General features: G+C 34.5%; 3 protein-coding genes across 5 annotated transcripts in view; all 3 read right to left on the bottom strand.

The window, feature by feature from the left end:
• Nucleotides 1–2,317, bottom strand: part of kcnn1b (potassium intermediate/small conductance calcium-activated channel, subfamily N, member 1b) — a gene marked incomplete in the record, with an annotated part of 10,250 nt that extends 7,933 nt beyond the window's left edge. Inside the window, 1 exon segment of the mRNA XM_024278456.2 lies at nucleotides 1,783–2,317.
• Nucleotides 2,318–5,279: 2,962 nt separating this feature from the next.
• ccdc124 (coiled-coil domain containing 124) lies at nucleotides 5,280–7,694 on the bottom strand. Its single transcript, XM_024278459.2, has 5 exons — nucleotides 7,557–7,694; nucleotides 6,869–7,046; nucleotides 6,110–6,302; nucleotides 5,880–5,985; nucleotides 5,280–5,802 (listed from the first exon to the last, which is right to left on the bottom strand). Exons 2-5 carry the CDS (start codon nucleotides 7,025–7,027, stop codon nucleotides 5,598–5,600), a joined length of 663 nt encoding a protein of 220 aa, XP_024134227.1. The 5' UTR covers nucleotides 7,028–7,046; nucleotides 7,557–7,694; the 3' UTR covers nucleotides 5,280–5,597.
• A 1,019-nt stretch (nucleotides 7,695–8,713) lies between these two features.
• cluap1 (clusterin associated protein 1) overlaps nucleotides 8,714–11,332 on the bottom strand; it is an 8,458-nt gene continuing 5,839 nt past the window's right edge. For 2 of the 3 annotated variants that reach the window (XM_024278461.2, XM_024278463.2), the window contains exons 12-13: nucleotides 9,763–9,812; nucleotides 8,714–9,058 (exon numbers count right to left, since the gene is read on the bottom strand). In XM_024278461.2, coding sequence (XP_024134229.1) covers nucleotides 8,885–9,058; nucleotides 9,763–9,812 — 224 coding nt within the window. In that variant the 3' untranslated portion in view covers nucleotides 8,714–8,884. Of the gene's footprint in view, nucleotides 9,059–9,762; nucleotides 9,813–11,089; nucleotides 11,201–11,332 lie in introns of all 3 variants that reach the window. The other variant, XM_024278462.2, reaches the window with a different exon arrangement.

Here is an 11,332-nt window from a genome sequence, read left to right as displayed (position 1 = left end):
TGTACAATTGATTGATTGATTGATTTAATCTTGTTTTGTTGGTTTATAATTTTTTTTATTGTATTAGCCCTTCATATCTATCTGATATGATTTTTTGAGCCCTCGTGAACCCTGAGGTCCTCTGTTACAGGCCTTTTGGTTTTTAAAATCTGAACTTAAACATATGGGGAGGCCTCGTTCAGTTTTTATGGACTTCGCCTGTGGATCAGTTTCCCAGAGAGCCTCAGGGCTGGAGAAACGGTTCATGCTTTTAAAGGAAGGCTCAAAAACGACCTTTTTAATCTGGTTTTTAGTTCAAATTTAGAAAGTTATTTGATATTTTAATTGTTTTATGCTCCCTTATTACTCAATTTATATTTTTTTAATTTACTTTTACTGATTTATGTCTGTGTATTTATTAATTTAATTGTCAGGTTATCTATATCTGTTTTTATTTATTTATTTTTAATCTATTTGACTCCTTTTTACATTTTTAACTTGAGTGTAAAGTTTATACAAATAAGTGACACAAATCTGCATGTACATCAAACCTTTGTTTCAAATCTAAACTTATAGAATATTTAAAAAAAGGAAACAATTTGACTTTAAAATTTTTACTGCAATACAATTCATGTTTTGCAATTTTAAGGTCTTTAAATGAACGTTAATATAAAATCGCTTTTCAAAAAGCTATAAATGATTGCATTTTTTAAATAATAAAATTATATATTATTTTTATAATATAATATATATATAATATTTATATATTATTTTTTTGTGCAAACAAATAATATTGCCTCCAAAAAAAAAGAAAGTGCAAATATTGAAAATATTAACTCTGAAAAACCCATGCAGGGGACAAAATTAATGATGAAAAATCTTAATTAAAATGAACGTTATTTTATGATCTTATATGTATTATCCTCTTACAAATTTCTGGCCTAAAGAATCCTGTTGTGATTACGAGAGCAACCTCTTTTAAAGATAAAACAAAGATTTGTTTAATTTCAGACTGAGCTTTGAATGGAAAGCATTCTGTCAAAAGCAGATGTGCCCCCTCCTGTTCCTTCACTCAGCTTAGGGATCAGAAAACCTCGGAGAAAAACTGTGATTATCCCACTCAAGTAGAAAAATATCTGTATAATTCTCATTTGGAACGATGTGATGAGAATTTAATGCTACATTAGTACGAATAAGAAACAACAATCTCTGAAATTGCTTTTATTTTTGGTCCAGAATTTTAAAATGATGGGGAAATTTAAATTAAGAAAATATAGAAAATGTTCAATATTACTTTTAATTAAACAGTTTAAAGTTTACAATTCTGTTAGTGTCAAAATGTGTTGTTTTAAAGCAAATCTCTCTGAGCTTTTAAAGGAAATATGCAAATCACTCTTGACCTGTCTGTATTACTCTTGAATAACCTTTTAGTAATAGCCATACTGTTCATTTTAATTGTTCCTAATTTTTTGTTGTAATTGTATTTATTTTCTTTTTGTTGTTTGTATTTTCTCCCTCAAAAAAGAAATGGAATTTCCTGGTAAAATAAGGGTAAAAAAAATAGATAACTAAAAGAAAAAGGTCAATTTTGAGTCAAACACGAGTTAAATTAATTTCTTTTTGGTAAGAAAATCATATGGAAGTTATGTTACAAGTTAAAAGGTTTACCAAACAATTTACTGAATAAAACACTAAAATATTTAGGATTATCTTGTGTCTTTGATGTTTTTCTTCCTTCCACTTGACTAAAGCTGTGTTTATTCTCCTAAGAAAATGAACAAATCCCCACCAGGTGATCCTTACCTTCATCCTCCATGTCCTGCTTGGTCCAGACTCAAAGAAGTGGGCTACAGACAGAAAGAGCTCCCCGTTTCCAGAGCTCAAGTCTTAAGAAGAGGAGGGTCTGAGTGGGTGTCGGACAGCGGCTTGCCTCCTCCCAGCCTTTATCAAACACTTGATAAAGGAGCTTAGGTGACGCTTTCCTTTGAAAGTAATGATTAGAATTCAACATGAAGGAAGGACCAGGCAGCAGCAGCTGGCTGGCGAAGTGTTACCATGCAAATGGATGGGAAAGAGGAGGGGGATGCAGATATAAAAAAAGAAAACCCTAAACAACCTGCAACATCAGACCTGCGTTTGAGCCGACCACCACCACAAAGAGCTCAAAGGCACAGGTATAAACTGGGAGCGCATGTGTCGGTTATAAAGGCAACGAAATGGCTAGCTTTCATTTCAAAATGGAAAATAAAAGGTCAGTTGAACTTGTCATGAAAGCTTTGTGGTTCAAAGGCCTTTGCACGGTCTCTTATCTCGGCCGCCACAAGAGCCTGTGGGACAAAAGTGTCTATTTTGGAAAAAAAAACCTTGATCTGATGACTCAAGCCTGCGAGCGGCGAGGCTCGTCAGCTTCATCCTACGAGATCTAACGAACGCAACTGCAAAGGGTCATCGAGCTCAATCAAACGCATAAAAAAGCTTAAATAATCAACCCAGTGGAAGGAATTTGTACAGAACATGAATACTGCACCTTTCCACAGCTCATTTAAACCAAAATATAGCTACAAGAGCTTTACATTTTTTTCTTCAAAATGTCAATTTTGGCCTACATATCTGACATGTTTTCATGCACTCTCGACCCTGTTTTCTCTGTGTTGACATCAGATAACCCAGAGAGGCCCGCTGCCTCAGCAGCACAGAATATGCTGGACGGGGAAAGCTTTTCATCAGCAGCTGAACTGCTCAGTGTTATCTGACAGCATGAATGCTGAACACCCAGCAGCTGAACTTGATCGGATTTAATAAACCCATTTGTGCTAGACATTTCCACCAAACACACCATAAAGAATTTATCATTCGGGCATCAAAGGCTCAATTTCAACCATCTAGTAACTGGAAGAATTTGACTTTTTTAAGCAAGTGCCTCAGAAGATGTGGTGTAGGGCATCAACGAAACAGATTTTTTTTTTTATTTTTTATGGCTTCTTCTTTATAAATTTGAATATACTCTCCCCAAAACAAAGAAACAATCTAAGCACACAATCAAGAAATAAAAACTAAATCTTACAAATTTCCCTTTTACTGCCTTTGTTTACTGAGGATTCTTTATAAATATGAATCATTTAGCGTTTTTTTGTTAGTTCTATCCTAAACTTTTATTTCATTAATTTTCAAAACAACAATGGGTTGACTGAGAGATCCTCTTTTAAAATTTTTGCAAAGAAATTCTTCTGAAAAAAACATCTATTTACTCGAGGAAAGAACATCTCTAAAATTTCATTAGTTTATATTTTCAATGATTTCTTTCTATCATGGTGTTTCTCACTGGACAAGCTGGGAGGGACTTCTTCTTTTGTTTTTCTACTGTTCGCTACCATGTCCACCACCTGCTGTAGGAAGAGGTTTGGTGTGAAATGTCGAAGTGGTGAAGATTTCATTTTTTCTTTCACAGCTCTGTTCTGATATATGAAAGACTTGGTGGCATAGAATTCCAACCGGCCACAAACTGCAGTGATTAATTTCTCATTTAAGGATCCATTTTCTATTGGGGCCACCAAAAAATAGTATTTAAAGTAGTACCTTTTTTACATTAATCTCACAAATTTCAGCTTTTTTTTCTTGTAAATTTACGAGATTTAAAGTCGTAAATTTACAAGATAAACGTCAAAGTGATTTTAACAGTCCAGCAAGTGTACGCTATGTGCAGCAGCAGGCTAAATTTGATCAAACCGTCTTGGATTTGATCAGTTTATTGATAACGTCACAAATGTTTGGAAGCCTCTTTGTTTGATTTCTGGTTTATTAATGTTTTATTCATTGATGGGCGGCTTGCAGGATCTCCGAAGAGCCCATTGATGAGGACATCAATATCCCTGCAGCTGTTCACTTCCAGTCATTTCTTCCTCCATGAAAGACAAGATCTCCACCAACTGTGATGTTTCCATCTGAAGAGGCCCAGTTTTCTGCATTTTCAATGTTCTTATGCCAATGTATCAGACTATTTTAATTCCTGTTTGTTGTTTTGTTTTAAAAAGGGTTTTTTTTCTCACACTTTTCGTTCCCCTTTGGTGTTCATGACAGTTACATGACATGAGGTGACAAATGGACTTTTATGTATGTGAATAAGTGCAGATCAAACTGGCGGTCCCCCAAACATGTTTTTGTGCTCCTTATTTTACATATGAAAATCCGCATTACCCACACCCAACCTCGGAAAGAAGCTGATCTATTAATAATTTCATTTTCAGTTGCTAAAACGCTCCGAATTTCTTTGTTTTTGAAACCATTCCATAAATTAGCTTCACAGGACGCTCCACGTCCTTTATCATCAAGCAAGGCTCTGTTGAACAGACAACTTTTGGTCAAAAAGGCATGACTTTTTTTTTCTTGTAAATTTATGACTTTTTTCTCGTATATTTACGTGTTTTAAAGTAGTAGATTTGCGACTTTTAAAGTAATAAATTTAGAACTTTAAAACACGTAAATTTACAAGGGAAAAAAGTAATAAATTTAGCCTATAACTTTTAAAGTAATGAATATATGATTTTATTGTCTTAATTTAACAGTTACGACTTTTTTTCTCGTAAACTTACTACTTTAAAGTTGAAATTAAAAAAGTATTTTTACTTGTAAAATGGTCCTAAATGGTCGCAATTTCTGTGAATTTAAATTTATCGATAACAAATCCGAGTCCCTGATTGGTCAAATTTAAACTGGTTTATCTTAGAATTCCAGTTTAACGGCTGCACGGATGGTACATAAAAATGGTCCTAAAATCTTGCATAGCTACTCACGAACATGAGTTCTGAAGCCCGAATCGCTCGTTAAGATTTTTAATTAAAGTGGATGCTTGAACACGTGTTGCTGAGGGCGTTGTGAACATAGCTTTTGATGCACGCTTCTCTTTACCTCAGGGGTCCCCAAACCGTCCAGCCCCAATCCAGCTTTGGCCTGGCCTCCCAAACACTATAAGACGCCATTTTTTTTACTCAATCTGGCCGATCGAGACCCACATAGAACTCGACCTTTTATTACACCTATCATTTTATTAATATTTATTGGTTTAAATTTTTTTTTCTGCGAGGATTACAGAAATTATTTTAAAAAAATGTCTATGTGTGGCTTTCTGGAAAACCATAAATATTTGTTTAGGCTCCAATTATTACACTTTTCCTGTTAGCCTACAAACCGACCCCGGCCCCACACCAGATAAGAAAACAGTGATGTGGCCCTCACAAGAAAAAGTTTGGGGACCCCTGGTCTACATCATGACCTACACAGTTAAAGTCAACACAAGATGCAGATCAATGCTTAAGTTTAATAAGTTACTTTCAAAACAACTCACCTCCTAACAAGAGCTAAAAAAATGAATCAGGTTCTAATGTGCTGGACTGGAGGCCTCGTGCACAAACAGGATTATTAGTTTTATTAGGAGAAAAGCCTCTCCTTTATTGTGGAATAAAGGATTTGAGTCTTCTGGCACAGAAATTGTTTATGGATTCTTAACAGTGAAGATCTCATCAGTAACAATCAATTTTCCATGATATTATTACTTTATCCAAGAGGAAGTCCCCAGTGTCCATAAGCAGTTTTCAAGCAGAGTTATGTGGGGAAGAGTGACTTCATTTTGAGTTGTAGGAGGTAAAACGCTGGTTCAGGGGGTTCTCTGGTGATTTGGCCCACTCTTTCTTCAGCTGTTGCTTCAGCTGCGACAGCCTCATGTTGGGATTTTCCTTTTTTAGACGTGGCATGTTTTCTTCCTCGTAGGCTGTGAATGCTGATTTCATCCTGCGCTCTGGGTGGCGATCCAGATCCTCGGGCCCCGTACTGCAAAAATAAATAAATAAAAACAACTCAATAATTATGAATTAATACCAATTAAAAAGCAGGATTGTGATTGGTACCTGAGCACAGCAATGGCATCCTCAATTGATCTGGCTTCAACAGTTCCTTCTTCAGGGACAATTCTGTTTATGTTCTCTTCCAATGGAGTTTCCAAGTGGCTTTTTTCTGTGGAAATAATTATTTTATATTAGGTCTTCTTTTCCTTTTTTGGGTCATATTATACATTTAAAAATGTATGTATTATCTTACATAATGTTAAACAGAAAACTCAGCTTAGGCATTGTCTTACCTCTGGGCTTGATTGGCTCCTGCTGCTGCCGCTCATTCTGAAGCGTCTCCTCAATTTGGGCACGAGTCACTTTCCCACCGGATCCATTCTCTTTCTGAGCTTTGCCTTTGATTTTCACGCTCTCCTCCTCTAGAAGTCGCTGGTTTTCCTTTTTCCTCTCGAGAAGTTCCAGCCTCTTTTTCTCTTTGTCATCCTGCAGCCACAATGAATGGTTCAAAAATGGTGCAAAAAATCACGCCATATCCTGCAGCCACAATGAACGGTTCAAAAATGGTGCAAAAAATCACGCCATCTTTATGTGCTACAGCTATATCAAAATAAATTATATCATTATTTAAGAAAAACATGAAATACTACTCTTAAAATGTGTATTTGTATGGTTAAAAAAATGGAAAAAAAAGGACATTTTGTTGAACTGCAATGAATTAATGACTATATTATGGTGAATTTAACATTTACAATATTTTATTTAAAAAAGTAGAGCTTATTTAAAACCCAAATAGTTCCAGTTTTGTTGGAAAATCTTCACAAGTAACATGTATTCACACAAATGCAAAGTTTTGTTGACATTTCCTATTAAAAGAAATCCAATAACATATAAACACACCTGCTTTCAGTTAAATTCTCCCATACATCTAAATTACTGTAACTGTTAGCTGTTTATAACCTCTAAAACGCGTATTATAATAGAACAATAAGAAATCACTTTGGTTTTGGTTCCACATCTGAACACGGCTCCTGGTCATCAAGCCGGCTCACCTTCCTCTGTTCTTTTCTGAGAACGTGTTTATCAGTTTCCTGCCAAAGGGCATCGTCTTCTTCCTTCTTCTTGCGGGCATCTGCGACCGCCTTGGCCTCAGCCTTGCGAGCTCTGGCAGTAACTGCCTTGGAATTTTCCCCTTGGAACTTCTTTGGCATCCTAACTGCTGCTTGTTAGCTGAAGAAGATGATGAACATAAGGATAATTAGATGATGCATTTAACCTCTTTCTCAGTATTGTGACCTTATTTTCATACACTAATAATCATATGTGATATATTTTTATTTTTCAACCCCTTGGCAGAAGGGCGTTTACAACAATTTGATGAAGGTGGTGACCAGAACTTTGAAAGCCACAGCAAAACTAGCAACACAGAGATGTAATCTGTCATATCGTACAGCAAATATAAGGAAAACCTGTTTCAAATCTGTACCAACTAAAACAACCAGTAAATGCAAAGATTAATCTACAACTTCAGCGATTATAAAATTGACAGTAACTCCTTCTTCAAATGATTTTTAAGGAGTGCTAATAAGAAAGGCTAACTAGCATTGTTTAGCTTCTGATGTACAGATAAAACCTGTCTTGTTTTTAATGGTAAATCATTCCATTTAGAGGTTAACGTGATAGAAACATAAACTAACAGCCGTCACAACACAATCCATAAATACAGACACCGTTACATACCAGAAAGAGAGGAAAACCAACTCGTGAGCTAGCGAATGTGTTGTTTCGAAGAGGCATCCGCCACCTCCGCCCTTCGAGCGTCGCGCATGATGATGACGTCACGGAGCTTGTTTGGTTTTTCTCGCAACCAATTTTATCCTTAAAAAACGTATATTTAAGAAGATTTAAACCCAATAATGACATTATGTGAACCTTTTGTAAACTTTTACCTAGAACAGACATTCGTTTATTTAGGTTTTGGTTAGGTTTTTCAATACTTTTGACAAATATTCTGTTATTTCTTTGTTATAAATTTACACTTTGCTTTTGAAGCTTGTATTTGATTTCCACCAACATAAGAACATGCCGTTTAAAATTGTAATGAATATTTTCTTACTCCTTGTTAAATTTTACATTTCAAACATTTACATTTTCCAGAATAAATTTGTTTTTCAAAAAAAAAAAAAAACCCAAAAAGCTTTAAAATTTATTGAAATGTGTTCCCAACATAAAACTGTTCAGAAATATTAAATCTGTAATGTTTTTTACCTTTATTTATCTATTCATACCAATGGCATTTTATTGTTATTCCTTGTTTATGCTTGTATTATTGTACAGAGTATGTTTACCTTTGTACTGTACCTTAAATTTAAAATAAAGTTTTTGGTAAAAAAAAAAAAAATCTTGGATTCTTGCTATTTCTGTGTATATTTCGGTAACATATACTTTCTTATTCACATGCCCTTTGTTGCAAAATAAAGTTAATAGATAGATACATGGAAATTATATAACGGTCATTGATTTGCTATGGATGCCCTCGTTTATGTTTTGTAATTGTGTTTATAGTTAATAAAGTTGTAAAAATAATGGGTCTCAACTAATTATAGATCAAAATGATTTTGGATATTAGTAATTAGGTCTTTAAATTTACAAGAATCCAGATTCATTTCTCTGTCTTGTTTTATGCACAATTATAAACAAACAGTAACTTTTTTTTCCTTATAAAAAAATAAATAAAATATAATAGTAAGTACAAAAAATATATTTTGGTCTGAGCTTTTTACTGTTGTTTTGATGGAAAAAGAACATATCAACCATTCCTTTATATTAGTTTTTTTGTTATTATTGAAAGGCTTTAATAAAATAAGATAATAATAATTACAAATAAACAACAAAACTATGATACAGTGAGCATTTGATTTTAATAGTTCACATAAACAGTCAAAAAGAGACACATTTCTCTTCATAAATATGCCGTAAATATTTGTACATTTAAGATAAATGGATATGATCTAGCTTAACATACAAATTAGAAACTGCCAGGTTATAGAATTTGGTCAGCTCTTTTCCTAAAAGTCATCACTTTCTTCCAGCAGAGTAGGTCTCCCTGCTCCAATCAAGGGACGGTTAGTTCTAGACAAAGGACCTTCCAAACTATCATCCTCCAAATCCTTGCTCTCCTCCTCCTCTTCTTCCTCATCATCCTCGTCATCGTCGTCCACATCAATTTCGCTGTCATCAGTCTGGATTAACAGAGAGAAAGTCATGAGCAATAGTCTGTTTTGGACGGTCGAATCTAACGGGACAAACATTACTTGACAGGTTTGGTACTTCGCACACAGAGTGTAGAATCACATGGGAATCTATGGGTTGTTTTTTTCAGCTAAACACATAACCAGGTAACATTTTTCCACTATTTTAGACAGGACAAGTTAATTATTATAATGATTTTTAGGACAAAAACAGAAAACTAAAGTAATTTAAAGGAAAAATCCACCTTTAGCTAAAAGCTAAAAAGTGCTTTCAAGCCCTTACATTTTTTTTTTGCTTGCAAAATGTGTATCCTAAGTTAATATGATTAATGTTAATTTCTGCAAGCAGTGTGAATATTTCCCAACATTTCCTTTGAGAATTGATTTTTCCTTCAAATACTCGAGGAGCTGGATAAAACAGGAAGTGGACGTTTGTCTCACACAAACCTTTCCTTTCAGGTGTTTTTTGAAGTGAGGGACGGATGTTTTGGAGTCTGATAAAAATACCTTGTGAGATATGAGTGAATAATAATGAAAAAGACTGAGCAGGGATGTCAGTAGAAAACACAGGAGTTATCTAGACAACAGGTAAAGTTGAAGAACCATCAAAAGTTACAGAAGGCAAACAGTGAATGTTTGAAGTCTCAAAATGGAATGAAAGTGAAGGAAGCAACGGGAGTAAAAACATAACAAACCTCATCACTGTCACCACCCTGCATGTTACCGATAAAAAGTCCTCCTCTCCCTTGTTAGAAAAAGAAAAAAAAATGTTACTCTCCTCTGGAGAAAAACAAACAAACAAACAAACATTTAATTTAGTTTTGATTTCGGAATAAAAAATAACTTTAAGGCTATGTCCAAATTCCTTTCCTAACTAAGAAAAATTGATTTAATAAAAAAAAAAAATAATTCAAATACTTTTTTTCCACTGTGGCTTATATTCTTCAATCTAGGCTATGTTGGAATTTCTTCCCTATTCACTATATAGTGCACTTTATTAAGCATTTGCCATTTTCTAGTGCTGTCCGAATCCACTAATTCCAAAATCGAGTGCACAAGAAATTTCCCAGAAGTCTTTGCGAAAAACTAGCATGCATATATAGACCACAATGCATAGATCAATTTTGAACAAAAAAAACATGTTTAAATGTAATTTTTATAATAAACATCCACATTTTCACTATCAGAACACAACAGAGTCATAAATAAACATCGTGAAATGCTCGTATTGATTCGATTTTTACTTCATGAAATCGGTGACGTCATATCCGCCATTTGGAAAAACAAAAGAAAAGTAGTGAGCATCGTGTCCGAATTGCCTTTAAAATCCAGAGCTCTAGGGAATTCTGGGAAATATCTAGGTGTCTGAAATTTGGAATTATAGACTCGGACAGCACTACAAAATGGCAAAAGCAGTATATAGTGCATTGTGTAGTGAGTAGTGAAGGAATTCGGACACAATTAATTATGTAAAGATTATCGAAACACAGATCCTGTTCCGAACAGAGGAACACTTTGAACTGTTTTTTCCTCTATGTCTGAAATAAAGGAGAGTATATTTTATTTCTGCTCACAGCTCTAAGGTCTCTTTTTAATTTTACTTATCTTAGTTTCAATCAAGTTTTTTTTTTTTGTTCTTGAAAGTCTCGACAACTTCAAACCTCACTTAATGGTGATTTATGTGTCGATTTTTAATGCTCTCTGACTGTCTGTGCAGGATTTCTGCTGGTGTTTTCTCTCAAAGGAATTCAATGTAAGGCAATAAATGACTAAACTGACCACCAGAGTGGACATGAATAGTTTTGATATTGACCAAAAACCAGTACAGGTTTTATGGTTGGTGTCTACATTTTGCACTGAAGGAGCTGGGAAGGATTAAAGTCTATGTGACACTTCGTAGTTTCAGAATTCAAAAGTTTTTCTTTAAAAAACAAACAAACCGATCATTATTTTATTTTTATACTGGCATTACTTTCTACAAGTTAAGAACACGTTATATCAGAAATTGTTTTCCAAGCTTACCCGTCATTAGGCCGTTTCTCATGGGCCGTGGCTTCGAAGGCCGAGATTCTTCGAGGTCACTGTCTGAACCTTCGTCCTCAATGACGTCCAAGTCGGAGTCTTCATTTTTCACTTCAGAAAAAATAATCAAAGAACGGCTTTGAGCTAAAAATGTTTGGGAGAATAGGATTTTGCTTAAATTTTGTTTTTGATCTCACAGGAGCCTTTCATCAGGTTGTGTTCCTCCTCTCTCAGTTTGTGCTG

The sequence above is a fragment of the Oryzias melastigma genome, linkage group LG4 (genome assembly GCF_002922805.2).
Source record: "Oryzias melastigma strain HK-1 linkage group LG4, ASM292280v2, whole genome shotgun sequence".
In the NCBI taxonomy this organism is placed as follows: domain Eukaryota; kingdom Metazoa; phylum Chordata; class Actinopteri; order Beloniformes; family Adrianichthyidae; genus Oryzias; species Oryzias melastigma.
This window is presented reverse-complemented; position numbering and strand designations above follow the sequence as displayed.

Bases quoted from the DNA above. Each gene is read 5' to 3' on its own strand.
- ccdc124 (XM_024278459.2), bottom strand. From the start codon at position 7,027: ATGCCAAAGAAGTTCCAAGGGGAAAATTCCAAGGCAGTTACTGCCAGA. The intron at 6,303-6,868 runs GTGAGCCGGCTT...TTGTGGCTGCAG, and splicing joins TCAGAAAAGAACAGAGGAAG to GATGACAAAGAGAAAAAGAG. The intron at 5,803-5,879 runs GTACCAATCACA...TTATTTTTGCAG, and splicing joins GATGCCATTGCTGTGCTCAG to TACGGGGCCCGAGGATCTGG.